The 20,863-nt window shown below is 48.8% G+C and overlaps 2 protein-coding genes across 2 annotated transcripts; both read right to left on the bottom strand.

The window, feature by feature from the left end:
* Positions 1 to 269: 269 nt before the first annotated feature.
* On the bottom strand, positions 270 to 2,117 carry F5147DRAFT_688868 (uncharacterized protein). The gene is made up of 4 exons (XM_041436930.1): positions 1,629 to 2,117; positions 1,313 to 1,418; positions 1,183 to 1,258; positions 270 to 1,132 (listed from the first exon to the last, which is right to left on the bottom strand). Exons 1-4 carry the CDS (start codon positions 1,981 to 1,983, stop codon positions 416 to 418), a joined length of 1,254 nt encoding a protein of 417 aa, XP_041294134.1. The 5' UTR covers positions 1,984 to 2,117; the 3' UTR covers positions 270 to 415.
* Positions 2,118 to 19,099: 16,982 nt separating this feature from the next.
* Positions 19,100 to 20,648, bottom strand: F5147DRAFT_772331 (uncharacterized protein; the record flags this gene model as incomplete). The annotated part of the gene is made up of 8 exons (XM_041441338.1): positions 19,100 to 19,219; positions 19,273 to 19,351; positions 19,408 to 19,561; positions 19,613 to 19,731; positions 19,781 to 20,052; positions 20,109 to 20,237; positions 20,284 to 20,541; positions 20,595 to 20,648. The coding sequence occupies 8 exons, from the start codon at positions 20,646 to 20,648 to the stop codon at positions 19,100 to 19,102; spliced, it is 1,185 nt and encodes a 394-aa protein (XP_041294135.1).
* Positions 20,649 to 20,863: the final 215 nt, after the last annotated feature.

Consider the following 20,863-nt stretch of genomic DNA (forward strand, 5'->3'; position numbering starts at 1 on the left):
GCTCGATTTGAATTGGTTCATAGGCCTTGGAGATAACGAGCCTGCTGTAGCATTGCATGCCGTTTGATGGACTTTGGACACTGAAGAGAACGAGTCGAGTACGATGATCGGTTTCCAGAATCAAGATCGGCAAATCGGCATAACGTGAAGCGCGAGTTTCCGACGGTTCGAAGGTTGGATGAGAAAACTGGTTATCTTTATCGTAAAGCTTTCCCAACAAACACAAGCCGTCATGGGACGAGCGCAGTCCAAGCTGTGCTTCCAAATACTGAAAACTACGGCGCAGTGGCAATGACCATAATTCTAATAATACAGCATGAGACCATACTTAATATGTCACATAGAGGCATACTACCAGTGAGAAAACGTGTCAGTAAGTTACAAGTAAGTAATAAGTATGTATCGGAAAGTTCCATCATGATCGTGCGCCCATCCGTCTCTCCAGGTACTGTGCTCTGGCCCGCTCCATAGACTCTCTAAGCTCTGGACTCTCCCAGGCACTCGTATCCTCCCTGAAGCTGCTTGTAATAGTGGCGCAGGCGTCAATATCCATCGAGGATTCGCGAGCAATCCGACGAGGTGTACTAGGCACTGATAACCTCGAAAAATCTTGGCGATCAGGGGAAAGGTGTATAGCTTCGCCGATAAATTTGCGCTTCCTAGATGCCGAGTTCGGAGAGGATGGCAAAGTGAAGACCGAGGACGGAAGCTGATTGTCACGGAGTCGATGTGTCCGGCGGAAGGAACTACCCCTGGAAATAGATGTGACAGGTTGCTCTTCCTCCCAGTCACCCGACCCATCATCTACCTCATCCTCCTTCGCTTCACTCATCACCACAACCTCCGTATTCAAAGCTCTGTGTCCTTCTTGTATCAGCTTAGATAGTTTGTCGCCGATCCAGTCCATTTCGTCGGCTTCAGGTTCTTCTTCTTCGTCTTGGTTTACGTGCACGAAATCAAATTCTTGGGGTGGATGACCCATGAGGGCAGGAGAGACGCTACGCGATGGAGTAACTGGTCGGCCACGAGTTCGGATCCTGCGACTTCGTGTGCCAGAGCGACGAACAGAGGAAGGTGTTGGGCGAGACTTGCGCGATTTCGGAGTAGGAGGGGTAACTTGAATATCTTTGTACTGATAGCATATCAATGATGAGACAACGACACATGCCAAACTGTACATACTTGTTCGGGGACCCAGTCACCCGGGTGGTATGGAGGTGGTTGTATTCTTTCTTGTTCCTTGCCTCGGTCCCGCCAGCTGCGCTCAACAGCGATAAGTAACATCAACATCGAACTAGAAATCAGCACTCACAGGCGATATACAGTGAGACCAACAGCAGTCCCGATCAGAGCAGCGCTCAACGCTGTAGACACGATCGAACCAGCGAGAGTGCGACGCCGCTTGGCGGGTGGTAATTCTACATTTATTTCAATAACGATATCGAAAAGCATGAATGAAAGTGGGTTGAAAGATGCAAGTAAAGAAGGAAGAGACACGATTCCCAAATAAAAAACCATAGCCGGCGCATGGACAACGCGTGGGTCGCGAAGCACTCGGACACATGGCATCCGCATGGGCTATCGCTTGCGAAACATGTAATACTACATCACGGATGATCGAGACACACCTGTAAACACGTCTTCAACAAATTCCTGTTCAGGCTCTTCATGCGCCATATCTCTGTACTTGGCGGGTGTGTCGAGATAACCGCGAGTAGATGCGGCGCTTGTGGCGGCTTGGCTGGGTTCAGGGATAGAAGGGACCCAACCGCGCTTACGGTTTAGTGGTACAAATGGTGATAGTGATAGTGAGGGCGATGGTGATGCGCGGCGGGGAGGAGGCAAGGCGCGATTAATACGTCGAGAGATAGGATCAAGCAGTGCATCTTTCTTGTCATTCCGGGACGGTTTGACTGCCGGTGGAGTGGTAAACGGATTGTGAAGACCCGGTACGCGAAAACTGAATGTAAATGGGAAAGGCATGGCAATTCGTAACACAGATCATAAACCAGACAGCAGATAAGTACAAGAGAAAGGAAAGGAGCAGTATGTCCTCGCACGTAAGTATACGTAGAATCAAAACTGCGAGAGCTACGATTGTTCATTCCATAATCCACCAACCACCACGCCTGGGAACAATTGACAAACTTGCCTTTTTTTACCATCATGAAAACCCCTATCAGTCCCACAATTGTGATTGTTTCCAAGTCGTACTGCGCAGTCTGCCAGGTAAAACTTCTTCTGGTCTTCACATCACCCCCTCATCCCGAGATTAAATTCCATCGAAAATCGAAAAATGAAGCGGAGAGTACATGTCCGAGGTGTCCATAAAATGAAAATTGCAATATACACTTTTGCCTGAGATCAAACACGATGCAAGAGGAAAGAACGTAGTGCTTGACTGCCGTTACAGCACATTCAGTCTTGGATGCATGCGATACACGTTTCAAAGAATTGATTATAGCGTAGCTATTTCGTTGAAGGTCCTAAGTTGTAGGTATCTGGTCACTCACTGAAATGGTAGACATGTCACGAAGGTTCACGATGACTTGGATGCGGTCGTAAAAGGGCTTACGCAGTAGGCATACTATATAAAACATAGAATCACGATACGGCGACCTCAACAAACCACTCACAACGCCAGTCATTTGTTGCGAATACACCCTGGCTGGATTAGCACAAGAACTAGGATCTACACATAAGTTGACAGTGAGATTCATGCCAATAACACGACATACCAATATCAGTTACAGCGTCAGGAAAAATACGAATAGGATATTGGCACTTGGCACTTGTTGTTTGATGAATACAGCTTACACGTAATGGCATCATACGATGGGAGACATCGTTCCTATTCTCCATATCAATTGTGTAGGCACAAACGGACATAATCTGACATGGCCGATACGACTGCAAACAGATCTGCAGAAATCACATGCCAAGGTGGATGAAGAGCTCAGTTTAAACAGACAAATCGACGCACAATAATGATATACTAGCCTGCGGTCACATCAACCATGCGCAGCAGCACCCACAGCTGTATACGACTCATTAGAGCTGGCAGACGTCCCTATCATCAGCGCTCTCTATGACTCGGCTGTTGTATAGACCCGTACGGCTGTGGTGGATGCTAAGATGCGCCCTGTATTGATTCGTCTTCGTGACCTCCGTCCTGGGTTAGATGAGACTGTTGTGAAGGCACTCGTCCATACTCTTGATATGGAGAGGTTCAAGAGCTGGGGTCAGGTGTAAGAGGGCGACAGAGACGTGATGTTTGCGGGTGGTAATGCGGAGGGGTCGACAAGCGAAATAAAACTCATTTTCTCCACCCTTGGAGAAGACGCACCAGTCAAACGTTTAAGCTATGCAAAATTTGACGTAAGGATATCACTAGCAATGCATTTATTCCTCGTCAAAACCTAGCGCGATCACAACTGTACGAGTGGGTTTCAAGTGATCCTCCAGCACCCCCCTACTGAATGGCCCAAGAACTGGGTTGCAAGAATGCTTGTCGCAATATAACTAGAACAGAGCGGCGCTAGAAGAAAAGCGCTCCTCCGTGACAGAGTTTGAGATGCCAGAGGAAAGAACTTCGGTTGCATCCGGTGCACAAACAGGTCTTGAGAATCGGCGGGATGAAGGGGTGATATTGTAATAAGCTATGTGCATGAATTCGAAGGAGTGGCATGGCGATGGCTGGAGTAGCTGCTCGACACGAAAAACAACGATGTTCATACGCGAAAGATAGTCAGGTTCGAGCGCTGAGAAGCACCGACTGCTCGATTGGATGCGACGGCATACATTCTGGAAGCATTGAAGATAAGAGGGGGACGCATGTACGCACTGCAGAGGTGCTGGGAGGGCGTACTGTCGAGGACAGCGGGTATGACAATAGGATGCATTACGGTGGTGGAGGCGTGGACGCGAACAGCCTTAAGCGTCCTGGGCGTCTATTGAAACGAGGCAGTTGACACGGTGAAGCACCATACAACACATAATACACGTACCTCTGCAGCTTAGAGAAAGACACAATTCTTTCAAGTCCACCTCGACCGTGCTCAACACCTTCAACCTCCAGTAAAATGTCGGAGCTCATTCCAATCACTACACCCCTACGAGAGTTCAAACTTGAAGGTCATGAAGGACGCGTAATGGCAGTCGCATTTTCCCCCGATAAACAACGGATGATTATGGGCTCAGGCAACACACTCCATATTTGGGACTTGAAAACATGTCTTATGTTGAAGGAGATGAAGGGGCATCGCAGTCAGGTGTTGAAATTGGCAGTATCACGGGATGGGCGATTGATAGCAAGCGGTGATGCTGGGGGAGATTTTATTGTCTGGCAAGGAGAAACTGGGGAATCCCTCACCCAGCCCATCAATGAAAGTCATGAGTGTATCTCCTCGCTGGATTTTTCTCCTGATGGGACAGTGCTGGCCATTAATTCATATTGCATGACAACGAGCCTGTGGAACACCAGAACCTGGCAGCTGCAAGGAAATCCAATCAACTATGGTAGTGATGCCCTCTGCGTTCGATATTCGTCCTCTGGAGAACTTCTTGCCATCACAACAGACAACAATATCGAAATTTACAATTTAGGCACGAGGAAATTCGTCGCATCCTTCAAGGCTCACACATCATTGAACTCGTCACTCGCGTGGACGCCCGATGATACACGCCTTCTCACAGGCGGCAATCATCTTGATCCTACCATACGCGAATGGGATACAACAACCTGGAAGCAGGTCGGTGATCCCTGGACGGGCCACTCTGGCCAAATCAATGCTATTTCCATTCATCCTGCTGGCACACTCGTCGCATCTGCATCTTATGACAGCCACATCCGTCTCTGGCGGCTCTCAGATCGACGAACCATTGCCATTTTCCATGACACATACTGTACATCATTTGTCACTTTCTCCATAGATGGCAACCATATCCTCAGCGGAGGTGAAGAGTGGGCATTACCTCAGAGTATTCGTCCAAAGGCATGTTTCTGTTTGTGACTTATATACCACAATTCGAGCATGTTTCGTGCAGATCTTAGCCATCACGACAGCCCGCGATGCATGCATAGATGGAGACTTGTCTACTGCCAAAGAACTACTCGCGCAAGGTATCAACACTGATCCGAACAATCATACTTCCTATGCCCATCGCTCAAAGGCATGTTCCGTACAGATCTTAGCCATCACGACAGCCCATAATGCATGCGTAAATGGAGACTTATCTACCGCCGAAGAACTACTCACCCAAGATATCAACATCGATGCGAACAACCATATTTCCTATGCACATCGCTCATTCGTTATGGCACGAAAACACGACTGGGATCGCGCCCTTCAGGATGCAATCAATGTGAGATTCACTGACCCATCATCACTCCCTTACGAAAGGCTAACTTGACGATGACACAGTCCATCAGCATTCAGCCCTCATTGATAGGCTATATCTCCGAGGGTATTGCCCTCTGCGGAAAAGGCTGTGTCCCGGATGCGAGGGCAGCATTTGATGTTGCATCAATGTACACGGACCAAGATTCACAAATCCTCCATTTCCTGCTCTTGATCAAAGTATGTTGCATTTGCCTCGCATCCTCTCTGCTTCATCGCGTATTTCAGGCTATCACACTGTTCAATGCAGATCACCATGACGAGGCAAACCTGCTTCTCAAAAAACTCACTGTCGGTTGTCCGCATGCCGACACTCGCGCGTGTCACATCGTGAAAGTAAGTATCACTATCCTTGGTCATTAGCACTCATCTTTACAACTTGCACAGGCATATCTACGTGTTCAACTCGGAATCAAAGCCTCGGATGGCGCACGTTACGACGAAGCCGCCGACCATTTCGCTGCCGCTCTCGATTCAGGCAATTTATTCTCGAAATCGGACATTCATGAAATTTATGAGGATTTGGTGGTGGTACGTTAATACACATTCAAAACACTCCATAACCAAGTCCCTTGTTCAGCTCTTCGGCTGGGATCTCAAATCATCGTGGCTCACTGCACACCAAAAACGTTGTCATGCACTACTCCGGGCAGGCAAACTTCAAGACGCCGTGAAATCGTAGCAGTACATGATGGTTTCGAGTGACGAAAATACTAGGGTCGACTGCCTTGACTGGTCCAAAGGCAAGTCTGGAGTTCATAATGTCACGCAGGCTACAATGCTCACCTGCATTCACTCAGCTTTCATAGAAGAATGCAGCGCGTTCTTTCTTACCAACGGAGATGCTGCCCTCGCTGCAAGCAAGTTTGACAGTGCTATTGACCTGTACTCGGCAGTGATTGGCCTGGATCCTGGATCCGATATCGCCTTTGCAAATTGCAGCAAGGCAAAGTTGGGGAAAATGCTATGGAAGGATGCGCTTTTCGATGCGCAAAAGGTGCGATGGCGTCTACGTTTTCGTAGCCCATGCTGACTTCGGCAGTGCATAGGTCACCGAACTCAATCCTTCATCTCACTTTGGATACCAGTTGATGCATACAGCGCTACATGGCGCGAGACGTTACGACGAAGCCATTGAGGCTTTCAAAATCATGTTGTCGAAGTTGGACGATTCTTCCGACCCGCAGATACGAGGTAAGCTACGCAACACTCCTGCATAATCTCGAAATGCCTATCTCGTTCTGCAGATCTGCGTCAACAGTATGTCTCTCCATCTGAAGCAGAAGATACTATTCGAAAGGCCGCGCTGGATGAACTCGAAAACGCCCCCCTTCGTCTGCTCAACACCTCTACGGGTCTTTTATGTGATCGAGTGGCACAAGTGAACGCCTTCAAAATGACTCCAGAGTACAATGAGCTTGTCTCATTTCTAACGAAGGATTCGAACTTCCGAACAGAGCGCATCAAAGACGTAGTGGTGACGTACTTCCGCTGCGTACTGCTATCACACAGGTGGGAAGAGACGGAGGCGCTGCTGCACGACATCCAGGATAATGATGTGCGCGAGTTGAATGGACTTGGTGGCATCGTGAAGTTGCAGTCGTTCTGCAAAGTTGCTCGTGATGCTGGGTATCGCTGGGCATGGATGGACACATGCTGCATCGACAAGAAGAGTAATACCGAGCTCCAAGAATCGATCAACTCCATGTTCGTTTGGTACCACCACTCAGCACTTACCATCGTATACCTTTCGGACGTCCCGCCTTCATCCAAGTATGGCGCTCTGGCGAAGAGTGAGTGGAACAGACGAGGATGGACCTTTCAAGAATTCCTCGCCTCCAAAGTCATTCTCTTTTATCAGAAGGATTGGTCATTATATCTCGATGATCGCTTTTCAAATCACAAAGAGTCCCCTGCAATCATGAAGGAGTTGGTGGATGCAACGGGGATAGACGCACGGGGCCTGATCTCCTTCAGTCCAGGGATGAGCAACGCCCGACAGAGACTTCAATGGGCGTCAATGCGTGTTACAACGCGTCAGGAAGACATTGCATACTCATTGTTTGGCATATTCAAAGTCCGTCTGCCTGTAGACTATGGCGAGAAGAAGCAGAACGCGCTTGGGCGGCTCCTGCAGGAGATTGTGGCACAGTCAGGCGACACTACTGCCCTCGATTGGGTCGGACAATCATCTGAATTCAATAGTTGTCTTCCAGCCGACATTACCTCTTACAACACTCCTCCATGCACCCTTCCATCTTTGTCCGAATGTCAGATTCAGACAACTATCTCTTCGCTGCGAAAAAATCCCGTGGCTGCGGATTTAGCTTTGAAACTTTACAACCGGCTTGATAACATGAGCGCTGCTCGTTTTGCGAACCGCAGACTTCATCTGCCCTGCATCACCTTCCGTGTCACAGACTTCAGTCTGAGCTACAGTCCATCCCAGGAAACTCGATATAATGTCAAGGCAAACGGACTTCTTGACCTGCTGATAAACACCAAAGAGCCGATTGTTCAGTTTTTGCGGCCAATGTCCGCTCAGCAAACCTGGGTGGTAGTCCGTCCCTGGGATCGGTCTCTCCTCGAGCTACCAGACTTTGCAAACCTGCAAGACGATACAGAGAGCGAAGGGGATTATTGGACGCCGCCTTCATCTCCGTCAGACGACTCACCTATCCGTTCTCTTGTAACACAGGAGGTGGATGATTTAGAATCGCGAGCATTGCGGCTGCTTGTTCGCCTGGGGCAGCCTTTTGGCGCATTTTTACTAGCGCGGCAGCGTGGCGGAGAATACAAGAGGGTCGCGTCGGATTGTGATATCATTGCGCAGGTCAAAGATGTGGCTTCTGTTGGAGACTTGATGGACGTCGGGACGATAGAAATACTGTAGATGCATGTTTTCTCCCGAAGGTTAGGGATCTAGTTTCCTTTCAAAGCCGATCGCAGAGACCTATCTGCACCACTTCTCCATCAGATACCGCTAGACTAATGCCTCATGTTCATCACACCTACCTGCATGAATGCTCGGGGCTTCAAGTCTCGTCATTTTCACATGTACCACCTTTCGTCCTCTAGAATTCTTTGTGAGTACTAGTAGGACCGCAACAAGTTGATGCAGTGATCCGCAAATTAGTATCAGACAGACCCTGCATTTAACTTAGTTCAATCATTAGTAGCACGTTTCGAAAGCCTGAAAAAACGCACTCGCCCACCTCCACGATCCCATTAACAGAACAACAATAAAACGAGAAGAAATCAAATTCGATCAGAACGATGCCTACGAAACGCAAATCGTGCCTTGACGGAAGCTTTGCCTTCAACGACTTGACCGTGATTTCAGATTCCTGGGCGAATTTTTCAACTATGTCGGGAAATGCTAACACGGAAGATGTGTCCGGATTCCAGATAGCGGGGAGGATGATACTCATCCAGGATAGACCCAGTCTCTGCTTTGCTAACATATGGATGAGTTGTACGAAATTAAGTTAAGGTAAGATTGCAGCAGCGATGGAGTCACAAAATGACAGTGGGAGGGCAACAGGAAGAAGGCCATCTGACCCAGGAGGACGAATGTCTCGTACGGTCATTCTGCTGAGATACTACTAGTAGTAGACGCGTCTTTGCTCAGCAGTTCTTTATTGTTTGTTGCGACCTGGAGCACCCTTCTGCAAACTGCCCTTTCGTGAGATGATATGACGAAGGGGTCGGGAGTCAGCGGGAAAGTACATACAGGAAAACACAAGCATCTTTGATGGCGGTACCCTCCCGCAAAGTGTCCTGAAGCAATGGCCACTCTAAGACCATCTCATCAAAAGCTCATAAGCTCAGCTGAAGATGTGTCTTTCGTGGAGAATATTATACAAGTCGTCAAAAACAGAGTGCGGGAAGATGGCGACAGTTCGCCAACCTGGCAGGTGCCTCGTGAGACGTCGTGAGATGCGGAAGCGATCAGATGCCAGCAGGATAAACATATGGTGGTATGGAGGACATCACCGACCTGCTTCCAAGTTGATCGTTTCCACCATGAGTCCTGTATGGTGGCATCATATTCACCTGAGAGGTGGAGGTGAATGGAGTCCATGTCTTACTAGGGTGTCTAAGGAAACACAAGGCAAGTCAATGGGGTGAAGCAGTATAGAAACGCACGATATACGCACCTCTGAACCCTAAAGAAAGACATCCATAATCCCTCCAAAGTCTACCTCGACCATGCTCCACACCTTCGGCATCCAGCAAGATGTCAAAGCTCATTTCAAGCACTGCACTCCGTTGAGTTATGAGAGCGGCGCAACTGCAGTCGCAGTGTTTCCCGGTAGACGACATATGGTGACAGGCTCATAAGACAAGTTATTGGACTTGAAGACAAGTATTGTGTTGAAGAAGATGGAGGGGCATCACAGTGAGGTGCGGCCATTAGCAGTGTGGCGGTGAGGAGATTCTGAGGCCGCACCACGAAATTTGGTTGCATCTTGTACACAGAGGGATTTTGGGAGTCTATGGGATAAATAAGTAATATTGCAGTAAGCTATATACATGCGTTCAGAGGATTGACGTGGTGATGATTTAGAGTAGCTGCTCGATACGAAAAACAACGATTCTCATGCAGGATAGACTGTCAGATGCGACCGCTGGAAAGCACGGACTGCTTGGGATACATTCTGGAAGCTGGGAATATAAGAGTCGGACGCATATATGCACTGCAGAATAGATGTGCATACTGTCGAGGACAGCGGGTATGACAATAGCCGGTACATCACGGCGATGGAGGCGTGGGCACGAACAGCCTTAGATGTCCTGGGCGTCTATTGAAATGAGGCAAGCTGTAAAGCACCATAAAACGTACCATACACCCTCTGCAGCTTAGAGAAAGACACAATACCTCTAAAGTTTGACCTCGACATATCATCGACATCCAGTAGAATGTCGGGGCTCATTCCAATCACCACGCCCCTGCGAGAGTTCCGAGGCCATGAAGGATACATAAATGCAGTCGCAGTTTTGCCCGATAAACGACGGATGATTACGGGCTCGGGGGACAGCACGCTTCATCTGTGGGACTTGAAGACAGGTGTTGTGTTGAAGAATATGGAAGGGCATCGCAATTGGGTGTCGAGATTGGTGGTATCACGAGATGGACAATTGATAGCAAGCGGTGATAGAGGCGGAGAGGTCATCGTCTGGCATGGAGAAACTGGCGAATTACTCACCAAAATTGAAGCCCATCGCAATCGGATCTCCTCGCTGGATTTTTCTCCCGATGGAACAGTGCTTGCCAATGGTTCGTATTATGACATAATGACAAAACTATGGGATACCAAAACCTGGGAGCTGCAAGAAGATCCAATCGAGTGTGGTGATATTGTCAACTGCGTACGGTATTCACCGTCTGGAGAACTGCTTGCCATCGCAACAGACAGCCATATCGAAATTTACAATTCAGGCACCAGGAAACGCGTCACATCATTCAAGGCTCACGCGTCATACAACTTGTCACTCTTGTGGACACCCGATGGCACACGCCTTCTCACAAGTGGCAGTGATGTTGATCCTACCATACGTGAATGGGATACAACAACCTGGAAGCAGGTCGGCGATCCCTGGATGGGCCACATTGACCGAATCTGGGCCATTGCCATTCATCCTGCTGGCACGCTCGTCGCATCCGCATCTAGTGACAAACGCATACGTCTCTGGCGGCTCTCAGATCGACAAACCATTGCCGTCTTCAAGCACTCATTTGACACGCAATGCATCACTTTCTCCGTGGACGGCAATCACATCTTCAGCGGAGGTGAAGATAACATGATCTCGGAGTGGACAGTACCTGAGGATATACATCCAAAGGTATATTTACGTCCCTGACTCATACCACAAATCGAGTATGCTTCTTGCAGACTATCGCCACTACAACAGTCCGCGATGCTTGCATAGATGGAGACTTATCTACTGACGAAGAACTACTCATGCAAGATATCAATACCGATGCGAACAACCACACTCCCTACGCCCATCGCTCAAAGGCATGTTTCTGTCCTTGACTCGTATATGCCACAATTCGAGTATGTTTCGTGCAGATCCTAGCCATCACGACCTCCCGTATTGCATGTGTAAACGGAGACTTATCTACCGCAGAAGACCTACTCACCCAAGATATCAACACCAATCCGCACAACCATACTTCCTACGCACACCGTTCATTCGTTAGGGTGCGAAAACACGATTGGGACCACGCCCTTCAGGATGCAATCAAGGTGAGATCTACTGACTCATCATCTCTCCCCCACGAAAAACTAACCCGACGGTGTCATAGTCCATTAGCATTCAGCCCTCTTTGACAGGTTATATCTCCAAGGGTATTTCCCTCTGCGGAAAAGGCCGTGTGCCGGATGCGAGGGCAGCATTTGATGTTGCATCAATGTACACGGACCAAGATTCACAAATACTCCATTTCCTGCTCTCAATTAAAGTATGTTGCATTTTCCTCGCATCCTCTCCGCTTCATCGCATATTTCAGGTCATCGTGTTCTTCAATGCAGATCAACATGATGAAGCAAACCTGCTCCTCAGAGAACTCATTACAGGTTGTCCCCATGCCGACACTCGTGCATGTCACATCGTAGATGTAAGTATCATTTATGCTAGGTCATCAGCACTCATCTGTACAACCCGCGCATTAGGCATATCTACGTGTTCGACTCGGAATCAAAGCCTTGGATGGCGCACGTTATGAGGAAGCCGCTGATAATTTCGCTGCCGCTCTTGACTCCAGCAATTTATCTTCGAACTCGGACATTCATGAAATTTACGAGGATTTGGTGGTGGTGCGTTAATACAATCCGAAACACTCTTCATAACCAAGTCCCTTGTCCAGCTCTTCGGCTGGGATCTCACATCATTGTGGGTCACTGCACACCAAAAACGTTGCTATGCACTCCTTCGCGCAGGTAAAGTTCAAGATGCCGTGGGATCATACCAGTACATGATGGTTTCGAGTGATGAAGATACCAAGGTCGACTGCCTTGACTGGTCCAGTGGCAAGTCTGGAGTTCCTAATATCGTGCAGGCTACAATCCTCACCTGCATTTCACTCAGCTTTCGTGGAAGAATGCAGCGCGTCCTTTCTTACCAACGGAGATAGTGCCCTAGCTGCAAGCAACTATGACAGGGCTATTGACCTATACTCAGCAGCGATCGACCTGGATTCTACATCCGATGTTTTCTTTGCAAATCGCAGCAAGGCAAAGTTGGGGAAAATGCTATGGGGGGAAGCGCTCCACGACGCGCAAAAGGTGTGATGGCATCTATTTGTTCGCAGCCCATGCTGACTTCGGCGATGCATAGGTCACTGAACTCAATCCTTCGTCTCACGTTGGATACCAGTTGGCGCATACAGCGCTGCGTGGCGCGAAACGTTACGACGAAGCCATCGAGGCCTTCAAAATCATGTTGTCAAAGTTGGACGATTCTCCCGACCCGCAAATACGAGGTAAGCTACGCAACACTCCTGCATAATCTCGAAATGTCTATCTCGTTCTGCAGATCTGCGTCAGCAGTATGTCCGTCCAACCGAAGCAGAAGACGCTATTCAAAGAGCAGTTTGGATTGAACTTGAATTTGCCCCGCTACGTCTACTTAATACATCCACGGGTCGTTTGTGCGATAGAGCGGCACAGCTAAACTTCTTCAAAATAAGCCCAGAGTACAAGGAGCATTTGTCGTTCATAACAAAGCCTTCAGATCTCCAAACAGACCGCATCAACGAAGTGATAGTGACGTATTTCCGCTGTGTCCTGCTATCACACAGATGGGAAGAGACGGAGGCGCTTCTGCACGACATCTAGGATAAAGATGTGCGAGAATTGAAGGGAGTTGGCGGCATCGCGAAACTGCAGTCGTTTTGCAAAGTCGCTCGCGATGCTGGATATAACTGGGCATGGATGGATACATGCTGCATCGACAAGAAGAGCAATACAGAACTTCAAGAATCGGTTAACTCCATGTTCGTCTGGTACCGCCACTCAGCGCTCACCATCGTCTACCTAAGCGATGTCCCTCCTTCATCCCATCCCGGTGCACTGGCGAGGAGTGTTTGGAACGAGCGAGGATGGACCTTTCAAGAATTCGTCGCTCCAAAAGTTGTGATCTTCTATCAGAACGATTGGTCATTATATCTCAATGATCGCTCCCCAAACCACAAAGAGTCCCCGGCAATCATGAAGGAGTTGGAGGGGGCAACGGGAATAGATTCACAGGCCCTGATCTCTTTTCGTCCAGGGATGAGCGGCGCCTGAGAGAAACTGCAATGGGCATCGAAGCGTGTCACCACTCTGCAGGAAGACGTTGCGTACTCATTATTTGGCATCTTCGGCATCACGCTACCTGTCATTTATGGCGAGAAGAAGCAGAACGCGCTCGTGCGGCTCTTGCAGGAGATCGTGGCTCGGTCGGGCGACATCACTATCCTCGACTGGATCGGACAACCTTCCGAGTTCAACAGCTGTCTTCCAGCCCACATCACCTCTTACACCACTTCTCCACGCACCCTTCCATCTTTGTCTGAAGATCACATTTACACACAAGTTTCTTCGTTGCAACGAACCGTACCTACAGATCTAGCATTGAAATTTTACGACCAGCTTGGACAGCTGAAAGCTCCTCGCTTTGCAAACTGCAGACTGCATCTACCTTGCATTTCATTCCGTGTCACAGAAGTCAGACGGAGGCGTGGTCAAGCCCAGGATACTCCCATCGCATATAGAATCAAGGCAGACGGGCTTCACGACCTGCTGATCGTCACTGAAGAGACCCTAGTTCAGTTCTCGCGGGCAAAGCCCATTCGGCAGACGTTCTTAATTGTCCGTCCATGGGATCGGTATCTCCTCGGGGTACCTAACTTTGCAGAGCAGCCTGACTTTGCAGACGATACGGAGAGCGTAGAAGATTGGAGTGAGCCCGAATCTTCGACGGAGGACTCCCAGATGGACGACTCTGACGAGTTACCTGGCGGTTTGCCTGTAGAAGAGGAACCTCGCTCACGAGCGTTGCGGTTGCTGGTTCGCCTCGGGCAACCTTTCGACGCATTTTTGCTAGCGCAGCAGCATGTCGGAGAATACAAGAGGATCGCGTCAGACCATAACATCATCGCACAAATCAAAGACATTGCTTCGGTCGATAACATGGATGTCGGTACCGTAGAGATACTCTAACCGCAAAAAAACAGTATAGTTGGGAGAAAGAGCGGGTCGCATGTGGAGTGCATGTGGAGCTCAGGTGGAAGGGGTAGACGCGGATTGCTTCCACGGGATCAAACATTCCTTACATATGAACGTTAGATGGCAGACGTAACAAATGGAAGGGAGCGAGAAATGCAACTTGTCGAGCCCCTCGTATGAGTCTAACCTGTAAACGAGGAATCATTAATGATTGTTAAAACAACTTGTGTGTGCACCTCTGTCCATTGTGACAAGGTGGTCAAAAGCCTGGCGCGAATTCATCAAGACAGGAGATCAGTGGCTACTACCATTACTTACAAGGATAGGTCGGCAACTGGAAGTGTCCAACGATCAGCAACGTGAATCTTGCAGGGTTCAGTTAGTCACCTTTCATATACTGTCAGTGTAGCACCAATCAGATTGTCATCCGACTAATTATAAACAAGTGCAGATACACCCTCGACGTATGCTCCTGAAATGTATTAATCACGAGGATCGGGCCGGCCATCGAGTCCAACATGAAGAGACCTGATGAAAAATCACGGAGGGTCTCATCTCCCTCAACCCTAAAAGTTAAGACTTCACTTATTAATGACACGGTACACCACAACAACTTGGCTGTCCGACAGGTAGTGAACCAACGCTGCTGGAAAGAGCAGCTTTGTCACATAATAGAGGCAGGAGATCACTAGACTGTGTTGCATCCGTATTGCTAGCTGTACTTCATCAACGATCGTAACATGGCTGAAGGTGCTGGAGATACATCCTGCAGTCTGAGAGTGTCCTCGTGATGTTTCCTAACCATTTAATTTCATTTCCCCCCCTGAGGGCACGAGATGCTTCAGAGCGCAGAATCGGAGCATGGGCATAGCATGCACACATGACATTCGGATTATTGCGCTAGGGGGTTTCTCATTAGAATTATCCATAGCCATAACCTCGGCCAATAATAGGCTCTATAGGAAAAACATGCTCTTTCCGCATGTCTGAATTATGATATCGGCTTATATCAATACCACCATCATTATATGCGACCCACCTCACTTGAATTGGAATCAGCGAGCTCTCAGTGTGCTGCCACATTACAAAGGACCACCATGGGCCTATATGATACTTTACAGGTGCGTTTCCCCATTTTGCCACTTGTTCTGCAGTGCTGAATCATCTATCATGACTCGGCCGCGAAGGCTGAATTCCCCCAAATCGATACTTCCTTTCTTGCAGCCATCATTGCAGACCATGTGCAAGAAGGGGACGATACCACCTCCTCTTCCGACCAGGTCGAGACTATACGAGATATATTAAAGGTTCTTGTAAACCTGGCGCAGGAGGATGAGTGCGAGCTAGACGAGTGCGAGCTAGACTCGGACGACATCATGTCCACTACGTATTTCACTGCTCCAGACCTGTGCGAGAGTCCAACTGCGAGCGAATACCCGGCTGTGAACAACCTGGATTATACATCCGATATTGTCTTTGCAAATCGCAGCAAGGCAAAGTTGGGGAAAATGCTATGGGAGGCAGCGCTCCTCGACGCGCAAAAGGTGCGATGACATCTATGTTTTCGCAGCCCATGCTGACTTCGGCGATGCACAGGTCACTGAACTCAATCCTTCGTCTCACATTGGATACCAGTTGACGCATACGGCGCTGCGTGGCGCGAAACGTTACGACGAAGCCATCGAGGCCTTCAAAATCATGTTGTCGAAATTGGACGATTCTCCCGACCCGCAGATACGAGGTAAGCTGCGCAACATTCCTACAAAATCTCGAAATGCCAATCTCGTTCTGCAGATCTGCGTCAGCAGTACATCTCTCCATCCGAGGCAGAAGATACCATTCGAAAGGCCGTGCTGGATGAACTCGAATATGCCCCGCTACGTCTACTTAATACCTCCGCGGGTCGTTTGTGCGATAGAGCGACACAGCTAAACTTTTTCAAAACAAGTCCAGAGTACAAGGAGCTTTTGTCACTCACAACAAAGCATTCAGATCTCCAAATGGACCGCATCAATGAAGTGGTAGTGATGTATTTTCGCTGCGTTCTGCTATCACACAGATGGGAAGAGACGGAGGCGCTTCTGCACGACATCCAGGATAAAGATGTGCGCGAGTTGAGGGGACCTAGCGGCATTGCGAAACTGCAGTCGTTTTGCAAAGTCGCTCGCGATGCTGGATATAACTGGGCATGGATGGATACATGCTGCATCGACAAGAAGAGCAATACAGAGCTTCAAGAATCAGTCAACTCCATGTTTGTCTGGTACCGCCACTCAGCGCTCACCATCGTCTACCTAAGCGATGTCCTCCCTTCATCCCATCCCGGTGCACTGGCGGGGAGTGTTTGGAACGAACGAGGATGGACTTTCCAAGAATTGGTCGCTCCGAAAGTTGTCATATTCTATCAGAAGGATTGGTCGTTATATCTCGACGATCGCTCTCCTAACCACAAAGAGTCCTCAGCAATCATGAAGGAGTTGGAGGATGCGACGGGCATAGATGCTCGAGCCCTGAACTCTTTTCGTCCAGGTATGAGCGGCGCCCGAGAGAAACTGCAATGGGCATCGAAGCGCATCACCACTGTGCAGGAAGACGTCGCGTACTCATTATTTGGCATTTTCGGCATCACGCTACCTGTCATTTATGGCGAGAAGAAGCAGAACGCGCTCGGGCGGCTCCTGCAGGAGATCGTGGCCCGGTCGGGCGACATCACTGTCCTCGACTGGATCGGACAACCTTCCGAGTTCAATAGCTGTCTTCCAGCCCATATCACGTCTTACACCACTCCTCCACGCACCCTTCCATCTTTGTCTGAAGATTATATTCACACACAAGTCTCTTCGCTGCAACAAAAACAAAACGTGCCTACAGATCTAGCATTGAAATTTTATGACCAGCTTGAACATCTGAGAGCTCCTCGCTTTGCGAACTGCAGACTGCATCTACCTTGCATTTCATTCCGTGTCACAGAAGTCAGACGGAGGCGCGGTCTAGCGCAGGAGACTCCCATCACATATAGAATCAAGGCAGACGGGCTTCACGACCTGCTGATCGTCACTGAAGAAACCCTAGTTCAGTTCTCGCGGAAAAAGCCCATTCGGCAAACTCTCTTACTTGTCCGTCCATGGGATCGGTATCTCCTTGGGGTACCTAACTTTGCAGAGCAGCCTGACTTTGCAGACGATACGGAGAGCATAGAAGATTGGAGTGAGCCCGAATCTTCGACGGACGACTCCCAGATGGGCGACTCTGACAAGTCACCTGGCGGTTTACCTGTAGAAGAGGAACCTCGCTCACGAGCGTTGCGGTTACTGGTTCGCCTCGGGCAACCTTTCGACGCATTTTTGCTAGCGCAGCAGCATGTCGGGGAATACAAGAGGATCGCGTCAGACCATAACATCATTGCACAAATCAAAGACATTGCTTCAGCCGATAACATGGATGTTGGTACCGTAGAAATACTCTAGCTGAAAAAAAGGAATATAGTTAGGAGAAAGAGCAGGTCGCATATGGAGCTCAGGTGGAACACGCACATGGGGTAGATACGAATTACTTTCGCAGGATCAAACATTCTGTACTTACATATGCTAGATAGCAGATGCAACAAATAGAAGGGAGCGAGAAACGCAAAAGAGGACCCTTGTCAAGCCCCTCGCATGAGTCTAACCTGTAAACGAGGAATCATTAATGATTGTTGAAACAACTTGTGTGTGCACCTCTGTCCATTGTGACAAGGTGGTCAAAAGCATGGCACGAACTCGTCAAGAGAGGAGATCAGTGGCTACCATTACTTACAAGGATAGTCAAGTGGACAACGATCAGCAACGTGAATCTGGCAGGGTTCAGTCAGTCACCGGCACCTTTCATATACTGTTGTTAGGCTCGTGACCAGCCTGGCCTAATACTACCACGGTTACCAAATTGACGTATATAGTCAGACTGGTTACGAGTCTACTTATCTCCCTCAACCCTAAAAGTTGAGACTTCAATTATTAATGACACGGTACACCACAACAACTCGGCTGTCCAACAGGTAGTAAACCGACGCTGCTGGAAAGAGCTCTGTGTACAATAGAGGCAGGAGATCACTAGACTGTGTTGCATCCATATTGCTAGCTGTACTTTATCAACGATCATGACATGGGCTGAAGGCGCTGGAGATACATCCTGCAGTCTGGAGTGTCCTCACGATGCTTCCTAACCATTAAATTTCATTTCCCTCCCCTGATGGCACGAGACGCTTCAGATCGCAGAATCGGAACATGAACATGCAAACATAGCACTCATGACATTCGGATTAGTGTGCTATCGTTGACTGCCTAGCATTGCGGTTGTGCTTTCCCCCTGAAGATGGAGCATCGCGATTAACGCGCCGGGTGTAGTCTGACACCTTGACTTTGGCGGGCATAGCGCCGAGGGAGCACTGGATAGGCAAATCCATGTCGCTCTGGTGATTATATCACTGCCAATTCGAAGATCGTTTTATCATCGTCGAAGACGTAATCTGAATGCATTCATAGACGCCCTCGACTGAGAGTCCAGATAATCTTCGTAGAACCCTGTGATAAACTCCTCGGCCTTGAACCCAAATCTGTTGTACAGCAACTAGACAAATTTTAGAAGAGTATGCCAACACCGATCACTAATAAAAGGCGCACCATCGCTGGATTATTAGCAGCTACGTGAAGTGTGATATCTCTGTGCGGATTAAGCATAATCAGGTGATATAACATAGTACTGCAGAGATAAAGGTTGTGAGCTATTATCATGAACGTCGAGAGATTGCAACACACGTTGCTATTTGACAATTATGCCAGCCTGCTCTGACGGCTAGGTATGTGATGTATGTTTCCTGAGGCGAGCTCAAAAGAGCTGCGCCGACGACAATTTTGCCATACATGGCGATCACCGAGCAACGCTCGGGGGAAGACTGAAGCAAGTCGCTGACTGTGAATTACATGAGAGATTAACTCATGAACATGAGAGGATACAACAAACCATTAATTCCATCCCAAAATACTCTAGCTAATAATTCATGTACCTGTTGAAGGTGGGACGGCTGCAGAGAGACATAACGGATTGGAACCGAGACTTCATGTGATTGAGATGATGCAGGGCTGATGATGAGGTGAGAAACGCAGTCATTCGAGTGAACGAGACCCCTACTGCGCATATGAGTAGTGTTCTCGCACATCAGTCATCAATTCCATCCAAGGAGATCTGGTTTCCCAATCTACCGCAACTAGCCCTGAGTCTGTGGGTGGTCTGCGCCCACATAAGCGTGATAAGAAAGACGTTTCGTAAGGCGTCGTTCGAATAGATCTTAGTGAGTCAAAAACGCCTGATTGTGGCGGCTGAGGCGGTAATTGAGGGGGCACGGAGGTCAAAGAATTGTGATTGACAAAGTCTAGCCCCTGGATATCTGTTCTATGCCTTTCCTGCCACGTAAATTAACTTCTAGTCTCTCGATCATGTCTAGACCATGATTGCTTACCCGACGGAGTTGCAACTTTCTCAATATAGCTGCCTGTGCTGGCGAAGGAAGAGCCGCCGCACCAAACGCGGACGCATACTTTATTGCAGCCGACACCTCGTAACGAGACAAAGGTCGAAGAAGAGTGCCCTGCCTTCAGTTAGCTTCGTTGCCCGCATCAAAATGCTATCCATACAAAGCTGTCCGTCCTGCAATCGCTGTCTTGTACCCGGCAGCGCACTTCCAAACACTCTGGCAGCACGGAACCAACAAAACGTTCAAAATAACTGGCTTCCTCCAGGTCGTTTGCTGGGTCATCAGACGTAGTACGGCTTTCTATTCCAGTTTGAAACAGATCTAGCAGGCCGTCGAGTGACACGGATGCCCTTGTGACACGCGAGGGGGCTATGATTCTTCCCGAGTTGCCTTTTTGCCGTTTCGTTTGGGAGACTCCCTGCAAGCCGCGTCATGGGTGATTCATTCACTAGTGTCACCTTGCGAGCTTACCTCTGTATACGCCTCGTCCTCATTCTTGGAAGATGCCCGCCGAAAAGGTGGCATGGCGGATATAAATTAGTACTAGTATGCGATTACCGAAACATGCACTTTTGTAGGGTAAATTTAAAAGGAAAAATCGACGTTTGAGGAAACTCGGCCTAAATCTGACTATCTTAGTTCAGCTCTCCCCTAGACGGGGGGCATATAAGGTTGACACTTTCGAAGACCGCAGCACGACATAGTGAAGTGGCCACAGACTAGTAGTCAGGCCATGGCAG

Source organism: Suillus discolor, assembly GCF_016758755.1.
Source record: "Suillus discolor strain FC423 chromosome Unknown F5147scaffold_20, whole genome shotgun sequence".
Lineage (NCBI taxonomy): Eukaryota > Fungi > Basidiomycota > Agaricomycetes > Boletales > Suillaceae > Suillus > Suillus discolor.